Genomic DNA, 22681 nt, shown 5'->3' with positions numbered 1-22681 from the left:
ATGGCCCTCCTTGACTGCCTGTGCTGCCTCTGTCGCCCACCTCCAACCTGAGGCCTCCAAGTGGGGCTTGTGGTGCAGGCCTGCAGTGGGAATGAGTGTAAGCTGCTGCTGGCCACACCCACCCACCTCTCCCTTCCTCCTCACTATTCCCCTCTCCCTCTCTCTTCCTCCTCGGCCTTCCCACCCACCTCAAGTCCTGTGTGTTCTGAGAGACGCTTCCTCAGCTCCTACTCAGGGCCCGCTTCTTATTACAAAATGCCCAGCCAGCCTGAGCCTGGTGCCTGAGCTCCCCAAGCAGATGTCAGCTTCCATCCTGCTCAGTGCTCCACAGGCCAGGTAGGAAGGGGAAGCAGCAGAGAGAGAGTGGTGGGTGAGGCCAGAGAAGAAAAGGGAAGCCTCTTACCCTGTTTTCCACCATCGTTAGTAGGACACCCTCTCAGAAACCTCTGGAAGGCACCTTAAAGCACATCCCATGTAGAGGACTGGAGTCCAAGGTGTGTCCAGAGTCATGCTGGCAATTAGAGACAAAGCAAGGCCTTAGACAGAGGCCAGGCGCTGCCTACCTGACCGCACTCCAGAGCCAGAGAGGTCGTGGCTCTGAGGGTGCTCTGTCCTCAGAGGTCCAGGGAGCCCGGAAGCCCCAAAGGTGGGGGCAGGTGTGGGCTACAGGGGTTGGCAGCTCTTGAGACCAGCAGAGGAGTAGAAGATGTGGCCTTTTCCACCCCAAGTCTGTGCTGTTGGTCTCTCTTCACAGAGGGACAACCTGTGGCAGAACTGAAACCTCACTGAGCTTTGCTTACAAACTGCCTTTCATCTTTGTGTCTGAGAACAAAGTCTGCGGCTTTATCCCTCTCCTAGGGAGCATGGTGGGCTCTCTGATAACCACTTTTATGAGGCTCTGGTGTTTCACTTTTGTGCTGGATAATAATTTATATTCAGAACTTCTCAGAAACGCCTAAGTTATTTATACCCTGACTTGGCTTCAAAACATATTATTAGGGCAGCTTATGGAAATGACATATACTTCACCAAGACAAGCAACTGTGGCAATAGGCCTGAGGCGCTGGGCACCTGATCACTACTGGGTGGCCCCAAGTGGGACTCTGGGTGATGTTGGGGGTGGAGGGAAGTCCTGATCAGCTTCCTGGTGGTGAGGACACTCAAGGCAGGCAGTCCCTATGGCGACTGAGCCCAGACCAGGCCTGTGGGCACCAGGCACTATGCAGACACTTCATGCACACTTTGCTGTGTGAGCCTCACCCAGCCTGCCGCCATCTTGGTCACCTTACTCTACTGATGCAAACCTGCCCCCAGAGATGGCCATGGACTTCCAGGAACCACACAGCTCAGGAGCAGCATGTCTACTGCTCCCGGATGCCCTGTCCAGGCCCTATGAAAACATTCCTCTTGAAGGTGGCCTCCAGTGTGGACCACTGAGGGCCACGCAACGAGGAGTCAGCCTGTCCAGGGCTTCGTCTGTCCTCAGGCTACTCTGTGGCCCCCACAAGGCTGGCGGGGCAGGGTCTACATGGGTTCAATCCATTTGTTCGCTGGGTGATAGCGCTCCTCTGGGTTAATGCCAGGCTAGGGTTTGAGACTTCCCATATTCAGACCCCCTGGGGTCCTTAATGCTTTCGCAGTTAGTGCAGAGCAGTTTCTGAAGACTTACAAAAGATAATCGTCACATTGTACACACAGGCCTCCCTCATAATGAGAGCTGTCCTCACTGTTCCGACTCTTGCCTTGGGACAGCCTCAAGAAAATGAGCCCAGGGTCACTGGAATTTATTTTAATTAAAAGCCTCCAGACCTCCTGGGTGCCAAATCGTAACCCCACATTCCTCTTGCTCTTTGAATGGAGCCCTGTTTTCTTCTGCCTGTATATGAACATACAGATGGAATAGAGTTTGAAGGGGCCTCCGGGAGACATTAAGCCACCTTGCCCGCTGGGCCACACTTACCCCCTCACCCTAACTCACAGACAGCCCCAACATTCTGCGGGAATGAAAATGGGAGAAGATTCATGGCCTTGGAACACTTGTGCCACTAGGGCTCAGATTTACAAGCTAAGTCATGCTCCTTTGCTTTAGAAAATGACCTCATCTCTTGCCGAGGCCACCAGCATCAGGTTGCCGAGGCTGTTTGTGAACCCACACCCAACTTCAGGCACAAGGTCTGTGACAAGAAGTGGCATCCCACCCCAGGGGCTGTGACCTCCTGTCCCTCTGGAAACCCCACTGTCACTTGTGTCAGGTGGACCTCCTGGGGGATGCCCACTCCCAGGAGAACCAGCTCTGCTTCTTAGGGAGTCACTCCTTAGCTGTAATAATAATAGGACAAATTTCTCTCCCCTCGAAGACTAATCATGGGATTCATAGTTCAGAAAGCTAATTTAGGGGCCTGGGGGATGGGGGAAAATAAGTCAGGGTCTTGCAATAAAAGAGCTTTCCTATATCCCAGGTAAAAATAAAAGTGGTTTCAAATTTACAGACAGGGAAGACGCTCACAGTGCATGCCCCGGACCTTCCACTGTTCCCGAGCCCTAGGCTCTTCTCATATATAAGGGTCCTGACATGATGCCTGACATGTGGTCCGCTTGTATGTGACAATAGCTGTCAGAGACCGCTCCCCCCCCCCGGCCTTGCCCCCCGGTGACTAGAGACCTCCCAGGAATGGAAGTGGAAGAAACTTGGACCTTTTGAGAAGCTGAGGACTCTGAAACGGGGAAAGGGGAGCAGCAACCTTAGGAGCTGACCCCAGAGGGCAGATTCCCAGTCAGGGCCTGTGTTTGACGTCTCACCACAAAGCCTTGCTTTTTTCCACTTCAGTAGCCATGTAACCTTAGTTTGAGTAATAAATTCCTTCCTTCCCCCAACCCCTTCCTTCCTCCCTCACTTCCAGTCCCTCTTCCAGAGATCCAAATATGCTAACAAGCACCATCTTTGGAAAATGTGACTAGGCCTCCCTGAGTTAGAGGTTTGAGCCATTTACACACTAGTATGAGTTAGGCCAAGGAGCTTCCTTTCTCCCAGCATCCTGTGAGATCAGGTACACAACGGAAAGGGGCATCTGGCACTAAGCTCTATGGGACCAGCCAAAATGGGGTGGTTTTGTGGGGGGAGGGGGTATTGGTCAGCGTGTGACTGCCAGGGGAAGGAATACTAAGAGGTGGGAGAACTTTACCAGAGAGGGGCTGGAAAGGGACAAAGCGTAGCTATGTCCACCTGTGTCTGAGAGTCCAGCTCCTTACCCAGGAAAGGAGGGAAATGCTTCCCATCCCTTTTGATCTCTTCCTTTTTCTGAGCCTGGCACCACTTCTTCTGCAAAAGCCCAGGGTCAGAAACTCAGTTCTTACCTGTGCAGTCCCAACTCCTTCCTATGCCCTTTACAACTACAGGTCTTCAGAGCAAGGGCTCATCTCTGGGGAATGAGGCTGAGACTCGGAAAAACTTCTACTCTTCAAGAAGGGCTCAGTTACATTCTTTGGTTAATTCCCAATTAGACAGAAAATTAAAATATCAACAGTACTCCATTCCTGAATGGACTTGTTAATTTTTAGACATGGAACATACATCTCTGTAATGCTTTTAGAATCAACAAAATAAGTGCCACATCATCCCCACATTTGCTGTCATCAGATTCTCAAAGCAACCAAAGTTAATACATATTCTGAACATTTAATCTGTAATATTTTCTCCCATGAGCCAGCAAGGACTAAAGAGATGTAACATTTTTCATGTACAGTAGTAAAATTTTCTCCTACCAAGAAAAAATTTGAGTAATACTCTAGAAATCCATCAGCTGGTCTGGCAGTGGATAGACCCCCATTGAAAGAGTGGAGCAGGGACTCCAGTTCAATAGACTCCTGTCTAGTCACAAAGTCTGGGGCCAGTCAGCACCGAGACCTCTCTGAAAGGCAGCACCTCCCAGCCTAATTCTCGCTTCTATCTGGCAACTGCCTAGATCCTAAGCAAAGTAAATCTTGCAGATAGATGAAACTTACTTGTTTTCACACCTAAGTCTTCTTTAGATTGCCTGGATTTGACAGACACATTTGCCAAGTGTTTACTTCTCTCCTTTCTACAACAGATCACATGGGATGTACTTGAATCGTTTCTGGAGACCCACCGTGCTCATTGTGAATTTCAGGGCTGGAGCTCGTGAGGTGTACAGAGCCGTTTATCCACACATGATCCCAGGCTTCTGTGCCTTTTGAACACTCTGTCTGTTTTCCAAGTGTTCCTGTCCTCTCCATGTCCATCTCTGCTTCCAGTGTGCCTGCTGGTCAGCCTAGTATGGATGAGGGAGGCCCATAGCCACAGTGATCGAAACTGTCCCTGAAACTAAAATGGTTAACAGTTACTGAGCACTGACTAGGTGTCAGGCACGTCATCAGTTGTGTGTGCATTAACCCATTTACTCCTTACAACAACCCTATAATGGAGGCGCTAGCCTAAAGGTTCCTCTTTGAGATGAAAAAGCCGAGGCCAGCAATGGAGGCGCACAGCCAGAAGGCGGCAGCGCTGGAGCCTGACGCAGGCAGCCCCTGACCTGCAGAGCCTGCCCTCCTTCCCACTCACTGCCGCCTCCAGAAGTGACCACAGTCTGCGCAGGCCGGCCCCTACCTTGCTCCTCCATGAATTCTGGAGCCCTGCGTTCATGGAGGCCTCTTTGAAAGCACCTGGCATTCACATCACAGTCTGAGAAAAACTAATTTGAGGGCCCACTCTTTGGAAGAATATCCAAATAGATAACACACTGTCCTGTCTAATCAAGAGAAATGGGGAGAAGGCACAAAAACAATATTAGAGGTGAGAAAGGGAAAATAACCAAATACAGAGGAAGTCTAAAGAAGCCAAAGAAAACATCTGATCTTTTTGCTCATGTGTATTTGTGCTACATAGTACATATGAGATGTCCAAATGGAAATGTTAAGTAGACCATTGTATGTATGGTTCACAATCGTCCCCAACAAACTTTATATACTGTCATGTGTCCCCGTGAGGTTGTCTCCAGCAGGCACTTCAGGGTGGAGGGGGGAGGTGTCCCACGTCCCTGAGGGAGGAAGACAATCACATTTCCCTCTGCTAGAGCAGGGGTCAGCAAACTTACGGTTCACACGCTAATGCAGCTCCCCACCCATGTTTGTAAACAGTTTTCTTGGCACACAGCCAAGCTCCATTTCACATGTCACCTCTGGCTGTTTTTGTGCTGCAGTAGAGACCATTTAGTCCTCAAAGCCTAAAATATTTACCATCTGGTCCTTTACGGAATAAGTTTGCTACCCCTGTGCTGGAGTCCTATAATTTTTCCACTTTCAGGCTAGTTTCTACTTTATAGACATTCTTTTTCTTATATTCTTTTCCATTATGGTTTATCACAGTATATTGAATATAGTCCCCTGTGCTATACAGTAGGCCCTTGTTGTTTATCCATCCTCTATATAATAGTTTACATCTGCTAACCCCAAACTCCCAGTCCTTCCCTTCCCCACCCCCAGTCCCCTTGGCAACCACAGGCCTGTTCTCTATGTCTGTGAGTCTGTTTCTAATTCATAGATAGGTTCATTTGTGCTATATTTTAGATTCCACATATAAGTGATATCATATGGTATTTGTCTTTCTCTTTCTGACTTATTTCACTTAGTATGATAATCTCTAGTTGCATCCATGTTGCTGCAAACGGCATTATTTCATTCTTTTTTATGGCTAAGTAGTATTCCATTGTATATATGTACCACATCTTCTTTATCCATTCATCTGTCAGTGGACATTTAGGTTGTTTCCATGTTTTGGCTACTGTGAATAGTGCTGCTGTGAACATAGCAGTGCATGTATCTTTTTGAATTATAGTTTTGTCTGGGTATATATGCCCTGGAGTGGGATTGCTAGATCTTATGATAATTCTATTTTTAGTTTGGAGTAAAAACAGTTTGTAAAACTGTAAAACAGTTTGTAAAACTAAGTAAAAACAGTTTGGAGACAGAGCTTGCTAGGAATGCATATTTCTCTTTACGAAATGTCTCAACAGAATTCATTAATAAATGCTAATAGCTTCTTTTCAAAAGACATCTTAAGATTTTGTACTTATTCTATCGAAGAAATGGTCTGACTTCTTAGTATCGTCCACATAAAATGAAAATGAACTATGTTTAAGACTTAGAGGAAACAAGGTAAGTGGGCTTTTCTTTTTTCCTAAGTGGTCCACAGTTTCCACCATCTGCCAGGCCCTCTGATGTTTTTTTCCGAAGAAAGAAATAGCCCTGGGGGATCCTAGATGCTTCTTGCCTTCTACAGCTTTCCCAACATCCTCTCCTCCACCAGTGTTTTTTGGTTTTTTGGTTTTTTTGAGCTTGGCAAGACTCAGCATAATAAATTAATATGAAAAGGTGGAAAAGAATTAAGTGCTAGAAGTTTCTACACTGAGTAACAGTGAGGAACCTCCACACTGTTTTCCATAGTGGCTGCACCGACTTGCATTACCACCAACAGTGTAAGAGGGCTCCCTTTTCTCCACACCCTTTCCAGCATTTGTTATTTGTAGACGTTTTAACAATGGCCATTCTGACTGCTGTGAGGTGATACCTCTTTGTAGTTTTGGCTTGCATTTCTCTAATAATTAGTGATGTTGAGCATCTTTTCATGTGCCTACTGGCCATCTGTATGTCTTCTTTGGAGAAATGTCTATTAAGGTCTTCTGCCCATTTTTCTATGGGGTTGTTTGGTTTTTTTGTTGTTGAGTTGTATGAGTTATTTGTATATTTTGGAGATTAAGCCCTTAGTTTCTACTTTATTGGTTCAGAATTTCCAAACCAAGGGAATTCCCTGGCTGTCCAGTTGTTAGGACTCTGTGCTTTCACTGCCATGGGCCTGGGTTCAGTCCCTGGTCGGGGAACTAAGATCCCACAAGCTTTGCAGCACAGCAGGAAGGAAGGGAGGGAGGGAGGGGGGGAAAGAAGGAAAGAAGGAAAGAGGGGAAGGGGGGAGGGGGGGAGGGAGGGAGAGGGATGTAGAACAATTTAAAACAAAAAAAGAACTTCCAAATCATGTAGGTGGTGCAGATTCAGCCCTCAAACATGTGCGTGCCTCACGTGCAGTGTCCCAGTTTCTTTCAGATGCTCTTTTTCTAGCCATGGCCTCTGGAGGGACAGCCTTGAGGCTTCTCCTTGGACCAGCGCAATTGTTCTTATCTCAATTTTAGGGATTCCTGGCTATACTGGTTTTCTTTTGCTGCATAGCAAATTATGGTTGTTTAAACGCCCAGTTTAAGCTCACAATTCTGTCAGTCAGAAGTCTAGCATGATAAGGCTGGCGTCTCTGCTCAGGCTAAAATCAAGTTGTCAGCCAGCTACATTCTCATCTTGATCATGGAGTCCTTTTCTAAGCTCATCCCTGTTATTATCAGGATTCAGTTCTTTGTGGTTGTAGGACTGAACTCCCCATTTTCTTGCTAACTATTGACCTCTCTCAGCTCCTATGGGCCACTCTTGAGTCCTTGTACCATGGTCCCCTCCATCTCAGCAATGGAGAACCTCCTTTTCAAATCCCTTTCATGCTTCGAATCTCTCTGCCTTCCTTTTCTGCCTCCAACTGAATAAAACTCTGCTTTTAAAGGGCTGGTGTCATTAGGTTATGCCCAAGGGGTAATCTTGCTTTCTCACAGTCAACTGTGCCATATAACATAATCTTATGACAGGAGTAATATCTCAGCATATTTATAAGTTCCACCCATAATCAAAGAGGAGGGCATAATCAAGGTTGAGGGTCATTTGGGGACATCCTAGAAATCTGTCTATAACACTGGATTTTTGCAGGGAGCCCCATTCCAGCTTCCTACCACACAGAGGCCTCAGGCTTCATCTCCAGCCCTACTCAGGCTTATCAAACCCCATCTTGGAGTACAGTACACATTTTTCCTAATCCCCCCCTGAATCCCCATTCAGCTTCAGCTCCCCTTCCCTGCTTTGGCTTTTAGTTTCCTCTTCATTTTCCATACCTGAGATTTTCCTTTTTTTGCTTTCAAGATTTGCAAATATTTCAGATATTTTTGTTATATTATAACCAGTATGTCTAAGTGTTTGGAATGGTTGAGGTTTTTCCTTTAGCAGCATGTCAGCCATACTTGCCAGAATTTTAGGGTTATCAAGCTACATTCCAAGATTACAGAGTCCACTGAAGTCAGTGGATCCTTGGAGTCCTAACCCCAGTGAGGAGCAACCAGAGTTTTACAAAGAATTAATGGTTAATCAATCTGAAAATTTAACAATGTGTCAGGTCTAGGGGATAGTTTCCCTATTTGCATTAACTTTGCTTACTGTATCACTGGGAAAGGGAAGATGTATGAAAACCAACGAAAATAAATTGCAGTATCTTTCTGAGAACTAGACCCTGTCTAATAAAACAGTCAGATTAATTGACAAAAGACAGTTTCCTTAACTGGGTTATCTTGTCCAATTACTTACTATTTTCATATCATTCACCATGACTAAACACATAGTTATTCTGTTTCCATTTCAAATCTGCAAGCTGTTTTCAAAATTGTTGTTGTGATGCTTTTCTTCAGATGTGGCTGAGCAGTATTTTCAAGATAGCATGGCTAATCTTAAGGATGCTGAAGGGATAGGAAAAGCCAAATTTCTTTCAATTCAAGATGATTATTGCCATTTTCTACAAGTCACTGGACAAAAAGAGGTAAGTGAGTTTGGACCACAGCTGACTAGTTATTTACCTGGGCGACCCAGTTGATATCCAAAGGGCTACTCCTGCACTCTGAAAGCATTAAGCATCTACCATGTGCAAGGCATGTGCCAGGCTCCACGGGGAGAGGATTAAATAAAGCCAGGCAGCCACTCTTGGGCAGCTCCCAGATATTCGCTCTCGGGGAACAAAAAAGTTCATGAGAATGTAGATGCCATGTCCACCTGCAGAGTATCTTAAAGGACTAGAAACCTTGAGAACCCACTAGACAGACTCTGCTTACCGCAGCCTGTGGTTCTGGCTGGCATAGAGGGTGGAAGTTAGTGTGTCTAATTCCTCTCTTACTATCTTAGCTAATGGATGAAATTTGCATATCTAATAAGAACTACACAGTGCAGAAGTTACGGCTCACTGTCCGTTGAACCATACAGGCATGTTTTCCATGGCTTGTAAAAATGGAACCAGACCCAGAATTTATATTCATTGGTAGTTAAACCCTTGGGAACTTATTCCATAAAAAGCCTAACAACTACCAGACACCCACATGCTTCATTTATACAGATATTTTTTTCAACTCTAACCTGTCAATGGGACCTCCCTGGTGGTCCAGTGGTAAAGAATCCGCCTTCCAATGCATGGGACATGGGTTCGATTCCTGGTCAGGGAACTAAGATCCCACATGCCGTGGGGCAACAAAGCCCGCACACCACAACTACTGAGTTTGCGCGGCTCAACAAGAGAGCCCACATGCCGCAAACTACAGAGCCCACGCACCCTGGAGCCCGTGTGCCGCAACTAGAGAGAGAAAACCTGCATGCTACAACTAGAGAGAAGCCCACGCGCCGCAATGAAAGATGCTGCATGCCACAACTAAGACCCGACGCAGCCAAATAAATAAATAAATACTTTTTAAAAAACAAAAAACCTCTAACCTGTCAAGGCAAATCCTTGAGATGAAAACCTTTTTATTTCCTCTGCTGTTATGTAGACCTTCTCCCCGACAGCTCTCTCCTAACCCTTAACCCTTCACCCTTCTCTCAGTTGATGTGAGCTTAAGGAACATAGGTTTTTAATCTAGATGCACGAATGTTCGTCAGGCCAAAGTCGGGCTACAGTAACCATAACAAATGGAGTTTCCATATTTTTCTGGATCACCCAACCAAGTAGAGAGGGGCCTTCCAGTGGCCTCAGATTCTAGAACATCTCTAGAAGTTCTATGTGGAGTGCTCAGGGCAGAAATCTGAGGGGAATTCTGCCCCCATCATACCTCACCCCTTCCAGCTCATCAGTCATTTTTACCTTCAAAATGCCCCTTGAATCCATCCATTGGTTGCCATCTCCACCTCTGTCAGTCATCATCTCCCACCTGGACCTCTCTAACAAACTCTGGCTCCCCAGCTGCTGCTTCCACTCTTGCCCTTTTCTAATCCATTCTGAATAAGGAAACCATGGTGATCTTTGCAAAAAGCACATCTGATCAGTGGACTCCCATTTGTAAAATGGAGCTACGCTGGCTCCTCAGAGCCCTTAAGATAAGCCAGAATCCCACATTGCCCACAATACCTTGCACGTTATGAATTCTGCTGACATTTCCAGTGTCATTTTTGCCCCCTGCCCTGATCTGTGTTCCAGCCACAGTGGCCTTTTCTAATCCCCACTTCTGGGCAGTGTCAGCTTTTGTCTCCTGCTCTTGGAAGGTTCTTCCTCATTGATCTCCTGGCTAATGCAGATCCATCCTTCAGGACTCACCAGCTTGCCTGATTCCCCTCCCTCAGTCTTCATTAGATTCTCCCCACTATTCTTCATCATAGAATCCTGTCTGATATAATTATATAACAGAGTAAAGTATTACAATAATATATTGTGGACAGTTACTGTCTCTCCCTGACTAGACCAAATTCCATGACAGCAGGGACTCTCTTATTCGTGGTGAGGGAGCGTTGAGCCAATGGGTGGATGGATGCTTGGCTATGGGCTGTCTGACTGCTCTGGCTGCCACAGGGCACCCACCCTTTTCCCCATTCCTGTCTGGCTTCCTGCCCTGGTGTCTGTCATCACAGCTGCCACACCTCACTGCCCTTGCCCAAGTCACCCAAATCAGTGGCATTGATCTAAAGATGTACCTCACTTCCTGAGACCTCCCCTGGAGATTTTAGCAAACTGGCTCTTTTCATTCTACAGCCCCTGCGCCAGCCCTTCTGGTGCCCTTATAAGAATAGACAAAGCTGCCTCTTCCTCAGGTGGGTGCAGTCCGTGCCAGGGCACATTGCTTAGAGAGCAGAACACGGGCCGGACTTCAGCCCTCCTCATTCTCCTGCCAGGCACCCTTGTGCGTGACACAATCTGTCCAACCAAATGTGTCACCTTGTGTTATGCTCACTCTTGGTTACAGACCTCACTGTGGGTTCCAGCAGGAGCTGGCCAATGGGGCCGGGCCCAAGGACAGTCCCAGGCACGAGCACAAGGATGTGCTCAGACCACCTCAGATGTGTCACAGCCTACATGTGGGCTAGGACCCTTTGCCAACAGGAAGGTGATCCTTGGGAAGGAAAATGCCTTTTAAGGTAAAATGTAAGTGAAGTTTACTTTGCCACAGGTTAAAAGATACTCCGTGTTAAGATACTCTTCTAGTTGTGGTGCTCTGCTGCTCAGGAAGCTTCTCTGACTTCTTATTCCCCATAAGAAAATCTAAACTCCTCAGCCTGGCATGAAGGTCTCCACCACCAGCCAAGCCCGTGGCTCCTGCCTCATCTCCCTCTGCTCCTCTTCCTACTTTCTCCGCTATAGTCAAATTAGTCCCCTCACTGGCCTTGAATGTGCCGTGTGCTTCCCCCAGCTCCCACTGTGCTCCCAGGTTCCCATGCCCTCTTCTTGGTCCACCTAAATCCTACTTATTCTTCACTTCTCTCCATTAAGCTTTTCTAACTCTCCGAGACTGTCACTGTCTCTTTCCTTTAAACCCATATCCATGTGGCATCTCTTCCATTGCCATCTCGACTTGCCATTCAAGTTCCTGCACATCTATCTCTAGTTTCCCCAATCAGGCTGTAAATGGCGTTGAGAGCTTCATTTAGGAAAAGGTGTCTGGCTCTTCTTTCCATCATTGGCTCCTCCAAGCCTGACAACCAATTTTCATGGAAAAATTGCCAAACCCAACAGTTGCATCACAGACACTGGAAAGGGACACGACAGGCTTTAGCATCAGGCAAGACCCATACCAAGGTGGGTCACACACATCACAATTTACAGTTTCTCTTCCCCAGCAGTGATTTATCTTTCCATCTGAGAAATTGTTTCTGCCTTAACAGTGCCTTTTACCGTGGTTCCCTGATCCCACCCCCAGCACCTAATTCATATTCTTGCCAATCAACTGAGTAAAGGCCTTGCGAACTCCTCTATCTGGGGAGCGCCAGCAGGATGCCTTCAGGGCTATGCGGTGGGCAAGGCTCCTTCACTGGTTCCTGCTTTATTCGGCTCTATTTTCTTTTAAGGTCCACTTATTTCTCCCATGTATTTTTTTTAAAGATTTCCTTGATGTGGACCATCCCCAAAGTCCTCAATGAATTTGTTATAGTATTGACCCCGTTTCGTGCCTTGGCTTTTGGCTGTGAGGCATGTGGGATCCCAGCTCCCCGACCAGGGATTGAACCCGCACCCCCACACACACTGGAAGGCGACGTCCCAACCACTGGACCAACAGCAAAGTCCCTATTCAGCTCTTATATTGGACGTTTGTGATCTCTACCTGTAATCATGCTTTTATGTAGAAAATCATAGAAGAATTTCAGGAGAAACATGGGAGACCGACATACAGGGCTTTCCCTCTGTATGTCTTGGTGTATGACTGAAGAGATTAATACCTGCTCATATTTTGTATTCCATGTTGGTATAAATAAATCAGATAAACCAAACAAGATGTCAAATATATTTAACTTTTCACCATGTTGGAATGTTTGCTTTTGGTTTCTTGAACTATTTCTCGTGAGAAATGGAAAACCCTGGAATATGTTCTGGATGTTCTGTAAGTAGATAAATGCCAGGAAACTCTGTAGTTTTCACTTACATAAGAACATCACTGTGTACAGAGGGAGAAGAGCCTGCAACTAAGAGGGATTGAAACTGGCAGGATCCAGATCCTAGTTCTGCCTGCCACTGATGGGCTGCCTGACTCTGAGCAAGTTTCTTGACTGCTCTATGCCTCAGTTTCCTCCTCTGGCAAACAAGGATTAAAATTGTCCTTATCTAAAGGAGATGGTGCAAGTTAAATGAGCTCACACACATAAACTGTTTAGCACGGTTCTTGCCACATAAAGGACACGATGCAATACATGTTAGCTTTTCTTCTTACTACTCAACTAAAATGGGTTCCTGTAACATCTGAGATGGCTTTTTCTCCAGGGGTCCTTTATGCATTCTCTCTTCAGAGTTCAAACCATTCCTGTCCCCCGCAACACCCCCTCACCCCATGTATATTATTTCCTGATTCCTATTTAAGGAGGAAAGTAGGCTCAGCTCATGAGACACTCTACGCAAACTCATTCCCCTAAAAAGTGAAAATACATGCCAGTTACATCATTTTCTTAGGAGGCACTGATCTTTATCCAGCTTTGAACATTTTATTTAACCAGACAGCTTTTTGTTCCTTTCACAGAGAGCTACCTCCATCCTGAGGGAGTCCCTGGAGGCCAAAGTGACAGTGTATGGCGATCTCAGTCCTGAGGTGGCAGAGACATACCGGCTCCTGGGCGGGGCTGACCTGGCACAGGGGAACAAGAGCGGGGCCCACAAGAAACTGAAGAAGGTAAAGCTGCAGCCCAACTAATGTAGAAAAAAACCCTCCCACCCTTCCCCACAGGTAGCTTTCTCTCCCTCCACAATGCTCTTTTTAAATGAAACTTTACAAGTGGCTTATTTATGTAAGATGACATCACTTTTGCAGTTGATCTCAGCTCACACTTTTTGGGGTAAAAGGTACAGTAATCCTCTTATGCACATAGATTTTTAAATAAATTATCAATTATTCTTTACTATGAAAATAATTTTTAATTTGTACATAGCGTAATTTATCAATCTTTTTTTTTTTTTGCGGTACGCGGGCCTCTCACTGTTGTGGCCTCTCCCGTTGCAGAGCACAGGCTCCAGACGCGCAGGCTCAGCGGCCATGGCTCACGGGCCCAGCCGCTCCACGGCATGTGGGATCTTCCCGGACCGGGGTGCGAACCCGTGTCCCCTGCATCGGCAGGCGGACTCTCAACCACTGCGCCACCAGTGAAGCCCTCAATCTTATTTTATTTTACTCTTTCTGTACACCCAGTTTATAGAGGAACTCTTTGTGTGTTCTTCTACTACTTATGTTTATTTTTTTTTAATTTGGAGTTTCTGTGGATGGCATGAGGTATGGATCTAATGTTATCTTCTTCCCAAATGGCTGCCCAGTTGTCCAGCACCATTTTATTAGGGAATCCATCTATGCTCCGGTGAGTTAACACTTTCGTCACATACTACATTTCCACATGTACTTGAGTCTATTTCTGGATTTCTTTCTATTCCACTTTTCTCTTTGTTTATTTGAATCCCAGTACCTCATTGCCTTAATTATAGAGATTTCATAGCATGATGTACTACCTGGTAGGATTAGACTCCCCTCGTGGGTTTTTTTTTTTTTTTTTTTGGCTGCGTTGGGTCTTCATTGCTGTACGCGAGCTTTCTCTAGTTGCGGGGAGTGGGAGCTACTCTTTGTTGCGGTGCGCGGGTTTCTCAGTGCAGTGGCTTCTCTTGTGGAGCACGGGCTCTAGGCGTGCGGGCTCAGTAGTTGTGGTACACGGGCTTAATTGCTCCGTGGCATGTGCGATCTTCCCGGACCAGGGCTCGAACCCATGTCCCCTGCGTTGGCAGGCGGATTCTTAACCACTGTGTCACCAGGGAAGCCTCCCTCGTGGTTTTTATATATCAGGTTTTCTAGATATTCTGGCATCTTTATCTTTCCACATGAATTTTGGTATCAACTTATCTAGCTCCATAAAAAGTTTGTTGGTGTTTTTTGGAGAATTGTTTCATTTGTAAATGGACATTGGGAGGATTGACATCATTATGATGTTGAGTCATTCTACCAAAGAACAAGGGATGTCTTTATATGTGTTCATGTCTACTTTTGTAACATTCAGGCACATTTTAAAGTGTTCCTCATATAGGTTTTGTACATTTCTTACTAAGTTGATTTCTAAGCATTTTATCTTCTTTAATGCTACTATAAATGGAGTTTTATCCACTGTTACACCTTTTGACTGGTTATTTTTGTGTATATGAAGACTATAGGTTTCTCTGTGTTAATTTTATATTCTGCTAGTTTGCTTAATTCTTTTCTTGCTTGAGTTAATTTGAGCACCGATTCTCTCAAGTTTTCCAGGTGTACTATTACATCATCTGCAAACAGTTTTACTTTCTGTTTTCCAAGTTTTATGCCTCTGATTGATTTATTTTGTCTAATTGAATTGGTTCATACCTCCAGAACAATAATAAATAATGTGGAATAATAGGCATCCTTGCCTTGTTCCTGATCTTAATGGAAATGCCTCTAGTTATTCCTCATTTAATATATGCTGGCTTTGGACAAAGATTTATATATATTTATCATGCTAAGGACGTATCCATGAATTTCTATTCTCATGAGTTTTTTTTTAATTAGAAATAATTGCTGGGTTTTTTTTTTTTTTTTTGCGGTACGCAGGCCTCTCACTGTTGTGGCCTCTCCCGCTGCAGAGCACAGGCTCCGGACGCGCAGGCTCAGCGGCCATGGCTCACGGGCCCAGCCGCTCCGCGGCATGTGGGATCCTCCCGGACCGGGGCACGAACCCGTGTCCCCTGCATCGGCAGGCGAACTCTCAACCACTGCGCCACCAGAGAAGCCCTGCTGGGTTTTTTTAAAATTAGAAATAATTGCTGGATCAAAGGCTTTGTCAACATCAATGGAGATAATCAGATGATCCTTCTTAGATCACTTAATATGGTACATTTTATTATAATATTGAACCAACCTCGCATTCCTGGAATAAATCCCCTTAGTCATAATGAATTATTCTCAATGTGATGTTGATTCTGTTTGCTAATATTTATTTTTTGCAAATATTTTGCACCAATATTTGTAAGTGATATTTGTTTAAGTATCAATGTTATTTTGCTTCATAAAAATAATTTGGAAGTTTACCTTTATTTTCTATGCACTGAAGGATTTTATACAACATTAAAACTATCTAGTCTTTGAAAGTTTGTACCATGTGTAAAACTCTTTAGGCATGGTGCTTTTAGGGGGGAAAATTCCTTGACAATTTTCTCTATTGCTTCTACAAACAAATTGGTCTGTTGAAGCTTTCTATCTCTAACAGGGTCATTTTGGTAAACTGTGTTTTTCTAGGTAATTATCTATTTCATTCACATTTTCAGATTGATTTGCATAGAGATTTGCCAAGTAGTCTCATGGATTTTTCAAATTTCTACTTTTTTAATAGTTATTTTCCCATTGTAATTCTTAGTTTTTTATTTGGATTTTCTCACTTTTTTCTTGACTGAGTTAGTTAGTGGTTTGTCTATTTTGTTAATTTTTCTAAGAAACAGGATTTGAATTCTATGGATAAATTGCCTTCCTATTCTCTATTTCATTAATTTCTGATTTTATCTTTATTCTTTCTTTCTTTGTAACTTATTTTGTTTTACTCTGTTGGAGTTTTTCCTATCTTTTTGAATTGGGAATTGAATTCATTTGGGTTTTTATTTTTATTGCTATAAGTGTTTTAGGCTGTGAATTGTCCTCTTATTATTGCTTTAAATGCATCTTATAAGTTCTGGCATGTTGTGTTTTCATTACATTAATTAGTTTTAAAATGATGAAAACCTGGGAACCTTTAAGTAATATAACTGCCCAAACCAAAAGAATTAACTTTAGTTCTGAGTGGGCTGTCCTATAGGTCAAGCCTTTTTTTCTCTTTTTATGACTTCTGATTCTGCTGCAAAAAGCACCAGATTTGGTAATATGTGTGGTGCCTATTTTTTAATGAGATAACATATATTTATTATCAATTAGTCAACAGTAGTTATTGGATATCTTCTATGTGCCAATTACTGTGCTAGGCAGAACTGGGGAAAGACAATGAATAACCAAGATAAATATGCTTCTTGTCTTTGTGTGACTTTCTAGTCTAGGCAGGAAGATATATTAAACCAATCATTTCAGATAATTTTAAACATTACACATGTGCCAAAGACATTACGGTGAGGGAACAGGTGAGAAAGGTAGCTGAGGGTGGCAGTTGCTCTGGGTTTCTCCATCCCCCACTTTTAAGCTAATGCTTATTGAGTGATTGTTATATCCCTGGCAGTGAGTTAAATGATTTTTATCTATTAACTTATTTAAGCCCTATAGTAACCCTAAGAGTTGGATACCTCTACTCTCTGTTTTTGCAAAGAGGGAAACTGAGGCTGAGAGGATCATTGTCTCAGCCTTGATTGCAAAGCTAGGAGTCATCAGAGCGGGGATTTAGCACCAGGCAGTCCATATTGTGCAGTCTACTCTATGCTATCATCTGTTTTACAGCTTGGGCTTCCACGTAAGATTTTGTTTGAACAGGGGCTTCTTGTGCTTTAAAAAAGTTTGAAAACCAGTGGCACAGTGGAGAGAATGCCAAGATAAGGATATGTAGGAGTCTTTGGGTTGCCACTGACTATACAACTCAAATTAGCTCAGGTATAAAGGATTGTCTATTGTCTTACGGTTTCCAAGAAAGCACTGACAGGCACATGATTAGCAGGACAGGAACACAGTGGAGACTTGGGAGAAAGTGCCAAGGCCAGACTAGAATGCCACCAGGGCTCTCTCTGCCCAGGAGTCCTGCCTGCTTCTCTCTGCACCTCCCCCTACTCCTCTCTCATGGCAGCATCTCCCCTCAAGATGGAAATCATGGTGACCAGCCCCCCAGAGTTTTACTTCCTACCCCTGCTGCCATTTCTCAGTCACAGCTTGGAAGTCCTCAGGGAAAAATTGAGAGGCCTGGCTTGGATCCAGTGCCCACCCCAGATCAATCAGCTGAGGCCAGGGGTGTGGTAGGGAGTAAGAACATGGTGCCTTCAAGGCTGATGGGTGGCCCACAGTGGAGGTGGTGCAAGAAACACGGTCCCATAGTTAGAAGACCTGGGACAGGGTCACTAGAGCCCCTCCCTATTTGGGGGCATGTGCATTGAGTATAATAGGCATGCCATAGCCCCTTCCCTTAAGAGAGTCCCAGTAAACCCCTAACTCTGATATTATGTGCTCAGTATTGTGCTACAGGTCCACACTGTGATCAACGGGAGAAAGGGGATTAGGGAAGGTGTCCAGATAAGTATTCCTGAAAAAGAGCATAGCCTAGCAGAGACAGGAATTCCCATGTTGGAAACGAGGTGGAAGAGGAGACTCAGGGGCAAGAGAGTGAAGCCTGTTTAAGAAGCAAAAAGCGGGCTTCCCTGGTGGCACAGTGGTTGAGAGTCCGCCTGCCGATGCAGGGGACACGGATTCGTGTCCCGGTCCGGGAGGACCCCACATGCCGCGGAGCGGCTGGGCCCGTGAGCCATGGCCGCTGAGCCTGCGCGTCCGGAGCCTGTGCTCCGCAATGGGAGAGGCCACAACAGTGAGAGACCTGCATACCACAAAAAAAAAAAAAAGAAGAAGAAGCAAAAAGCAGTTGGGGTACCTGTCTGCAGAGGAGCTGGGAATGACCTCGCTGCCATGTTTGAAAGTTAAGGGGCTGAGACTTGATCCTTGAAGCTAGGGTCCCAAACGTTGGCCTGCAAGCTGAATCCAGCCCACTACTTGTTTTTGTGTGGCCCCTTAGTTAAAAATGGTTTTTTACAGATGATTATAAAATCTGTAATCATTTTACAGGTGATCATAAATTGATTTGATAGAGAACACTGACTTTGAACCACAGCTAAGTGAAATTTTATCCTCCCCCCAAAAAAAGAAATCCATTATTTTCATTAGTAGAACTAGATTACCCCCAAAATATACTTATTATTATTATACTTTAAGTTTCATTGACAAAAGTTTGTGGACATTTGTTTCGTTTCCTCTCTTGCTAAGTTAAGTACCTACATAGTAGCTCGATTTTTATCTCTTGGCCCACAAAGCCTACAATATTTGCCACCTGCCCTTTGCAGAAAAAGTTTCCTGAACCTGGCTCTAAGCATCTGGGAGCCACTGAGGGAATTTTAAGTAGGGCACAATAGGTCTATATTTGTTCTTTGGATTTTTTTTTTTTTTAATCACTGTGAGGACAGTGTTGAGAATGGAATGGAGTGGCCCAAGAATCAAGGCAAGAGGCCTCAGTTTTCTCATCTGTAAAACAGAGAAAACAGCAACCCCAAGCCCTCCTTCACTCCCACAGTTGTTCTGAGGCCAGTATGAGGCAATGTGAGTGGGGCTGCTTTGGTAAGTGCCAGGCCCTGCCCGGGTGCAGAGTGCAGGCCGCTGAAGGGCCCAGACGGAGGAAAGGGAGGAGCTGTCCTGGCCAAGGCATACCACCTGCCCTTGGGAGTCTCCACTTAGCTTCTTCTTCCTTGTTTCTCCCCTGAGGAGGGTAGATGGAATATGGAAAAACTCTTCTGAGGGTTCAGCCTAGACACTCAACTCCAGGCAGGGGAGGGACCCAGGAATAGGGGAGGGGGGCAAATGTTAGCAGACGTGCAAGAATTTGAGTTGGAGCCACACAAACCTTCATATGGCCCTGCTGACTCCAGTGGGGCCAGGCTGGTTCCACTACTGACCACACACTGGGGGCCAGGCTTACTGCTGCTATGGCAGCTCATACATCATTCCCAACCCTCACAGCAACCCTCCAGGTCAGACCTTAGTAGCTCTGATTTACAGACAAGGGGCCTGAGGCTCCTAGAAGTGAATTGTCTATGGGTAAGTTACTGTTAAATAAATCCCACATTTTCCTTAATGCCAGTGGTTTGCCAAGCGTGGGTCTTAAACCCCCTGCATTAGGTTCACCTTCTGAACCAGAGTCTGGGGCAAAGGACCAGGGGCCCAGGGACCCAGGGACCTGCATTTTAGCTTCCAGGGGGAAGTTGAGAATCACTGCTTTGGGCCCCAGGCCCACCCACGGGGCTGAATATCAGCTCAGCTTCAAGAAACTCCAGGTTTCATCACTTCCAGAGCCTGCAGTGGAAGTTGGTGATGTTTTTACCTTTCATTTGGCCTCATTAACCAATCAGTCCTAAATACAATGATTGACATTTTAAAGCTATCTGGCCACTTGCCAGAGTCAGAGAGAAAAGGGTAGAAACGTGTATGTCTGCAGGTCATGGCCGCTGTGGTACACACAGTCCTCATTTCCACTGGTCCCCACGTACCCACCTGAGGACAGGGCTGGCCGCTTCATGAACACCAGGGCACACACAGGGCCTTAAACGTGCCTCTCACATCTGCTCCTGAGCTGGACTTTCTCAGATGCCGTATTTAGTGCTGGGCTCTGCACGGCCAGCAGCAGCAGCAGCTCTCAAAAGCCACTGGCCCAGCGTTTCTCTTGTTTTTATCACAACAACAGCTGCATCCCCCAAGTTTTCAACTCTGGAGCAGGAATCCATTGAATACTGGACTTTCCAGATGTGCTCTCCTGTGCTGAATGGCCCAGGCATGGTTCTGTGGGCATGAAAAACAGGAAGGCACGAGAAACAAAGCAGACAGTGGGATTAAGTTACTGAAAAGAAAACCATAGTATTGCTCTTTCTTTCAAAGGCATCTGCAGGGGAACGTTGGAGAACTCTGGTGGCTCCAGATGGAAATTTCCACTGCAAAAGTTCCCATTTTTGCAACATGGAGAACTAGATTTTCATCCAGGTAAAAGGCTGCAAACAAGAATTCGCAAAGACTGTTTCCTAGGTCAGAAGCATCTCAGGACTAATCCCAGACCCAGTTACCAGGGTTGGGTCCCATCTTAATCTGGCCTCCCTGTTAGGTACTGTCATCATCAGGGTTCCATCCACCGCCTGATTACTTTATAGCTGTGAACATAAACATTTTCTATAAAAGAATAACAATTTTATGTGACCTCTCTCTCCAAGAAAGTCAAAGCCCACTACGATGAATCATTTGAAGAAAGGCAAAAGAAAATGGTTTTTATTCATAGGTTGACTGTGAGAAAGCCAACGCTGGACAGGTGTTACGTGGCCACAGGTCAAGTCTCTAGAACAGACTGTCAGGTCCTTGCTGTTCCTCCAACCGGCCAAACACACAGAGCCTTCTGCAGATGGCTGTATTTTATACATGATTCATGTACTGTCATTCCATCAGCGGCCCGCCTAGTTTCACTTTCCCTTTAAGCCTTTGTGGTGTTTTCCTTGTTGCCCTGGATACCAGGCAGTCCAGAGCCAAGTTTGGAGTCCCCGCAGAGCCCTGTGTTAGCCCTTACCGCTTTCAAGCGTAGAGTCTCATTCGTCCTTGATCCCTTGATCTTGATTTTTCTAATCATCTTTGATTAACCCACTGCTGGGCTGCAGCAATCCACCTCAGATCCTTTTTGAAAGAAAGGAAGGTCATAATGACATTGATTTCATATACAGAATCCTGTTCTTGGTTTGAGAAGTGTGCTTGAAGACACTTCAAGCCCTCATTAGTTACTTGGAGATGTTTGTAAATTGGTTGATATAGTATAAGAATGGAAGCTGATGGTTAAAGGGGTCAAGGGCTTAACCTTCTGTGGGGAAAACATGGAGCCTCCCTTGCCTGCTACAGGCGGGGTGGAAATCAGAATTCCAGGTCTCCTGGCAATAGGATGCCCTATGTCGTCATCTGCCAGGAAGAGTTGCTCTCCTTGGGGTCGGGCCCCCTAACTATGGCAGCCCAGGCACAGCGCCTCCCACCTTCCCTGTCCCTTAGAAAACATATATAGGCGCTGAACACAGACTGCCCAGGACAAGGCTACATTTGCTATGGAAAGCTCCTCCAATATGGGAACGCTTACCGTGGCTTCGTGGGTGCACAATGCCTCAGGAGTTCCTAAATTGGCATCAAAGTCTGGAGGGTGCAGAACTGTGGGTGTGGACAGACCATCCTGGCCTGAGACCTTCTGGTGTTTGTCAAAACCTCATTGGATGCAGGAGAACTGTGAGTTTATGGGTGGATTGCCTGGGACGGAGAGAAAGGCAAAATCTCCTACCACATAAATTCAGTGTGACCTTTAGCAAGTGGAAAGAGTGATGCTGGGAATGGCAGGTGCTACTGCACCAACTCAGGAGGGACTGGGTGGGATGGCCGAGCTCCACATCAGGAGGGAGCTGAAAAGCCTAATTTTAAAGGGGGCTCGATTTCTTGCTCTATCTGGCCCAGAAATAGGCAAACCCAGCTTTTCTACAAACAGCTGGCTGTCCACTCTAAAAACAAAGCCTGAATTTATATGTGGGTATGCAGCAGGAGGCCCCTCCACAGGAAGTCCTGCTGATGCATTTGTTCTCCAAATATTTGTGCTGCAGTTATCCTGGAGAAGGATGATGGTAGCTTTTGCTCCAAGACAGTGGCCAGGGGCTGGAGCAAAGTCGTGGGGGAGTCAAGGACGTCAGTAAAGATATAGAACCCATGGCACTTGGCAACTCAGAGGTGACGAGTGAGGGAGACAGCAAGGATGACACCTCGACTCCAAGACAGGCATCGTAGATACTCAGGGAGAGCTTTTCAGACGGGCCGCTCTGAGCAGCTCTGTGAGTGGCAGCGCCTGGGCCTCCCTCCCTTTCTCCCTCCTCTCCCATTTCCCTTGTCCCGGGGCCCCTGGTCCTCCTCTATCTGTATTTCTTTCATGGGAGGCTTCCTACCCACCTGTGCAGCAATCCTTGCGTCTCAGAATTAGTGGGCTTCCAGGTAAGGGAGCTACAGGTGTGTGTTTAAGTGTGTGTGTGTGTGTGTGTGTGTGTGTGTGTGTGTGTGTGTGTGAGAGAGAGAGAGAGAGAGAGAGAGAGAGAGAG

General features: G+C 45.7%; 1 protein-coding gene across 5 annotated transcripts in view; it reads left to right on the top strand.

The window, feature by feature from the left end:
* Positions 1 to 22681, top strand: part of TTC23 (tetratricopeptide repeat domain 23) — a 112972-nt gene that overhangs the window by 82725 nt on the left and 7566 nt on the right. For 3 of the 5 annotated variants that reach the window (XM_029238869.1, XM_029238868.1, XM_029238870.1), the window contains 2 exons: positions 8562 to 8689; positions 13347 to 13496. In XM_029238869.1, the coding sequence (XP_029094702.1) occupies positions 8562 to 8689; positions 13347 to 13496 (278 nt within the window). Of the gene's footprint in view, positions 1 to 8561; positions 8690 to 11087; positions 11260 to 13346; positions 13497 to 20462; positions 20629 to 22681 lie in introns of those variants that run through there. The other 2 variants (XM_029238871.1, XM_029238872.1) reach the window with 2 other exon arrangements.

This window comes from Monodon monoceros, unplaced genomic scaffold (genome assembly GCF_005190385.1).
Source record: "Monodon monoceros isolate NGI ecotype Baffin Bay Population unplaced genomic scaffold, NGI_Narwhal_1 Super_Scaffold_21, whole genome shotgun sequence".
Classification (NCBI taxonomy): domain Eukaryota; kingdom Metazoa; phylum Chordata; class Mammalia; order Artiodactyla; family Monodontidae; genus Monodon; species Monodon monoceros.
This window is presented reverse-complemented; position numbering and strand designations above follow the sequence as displayed.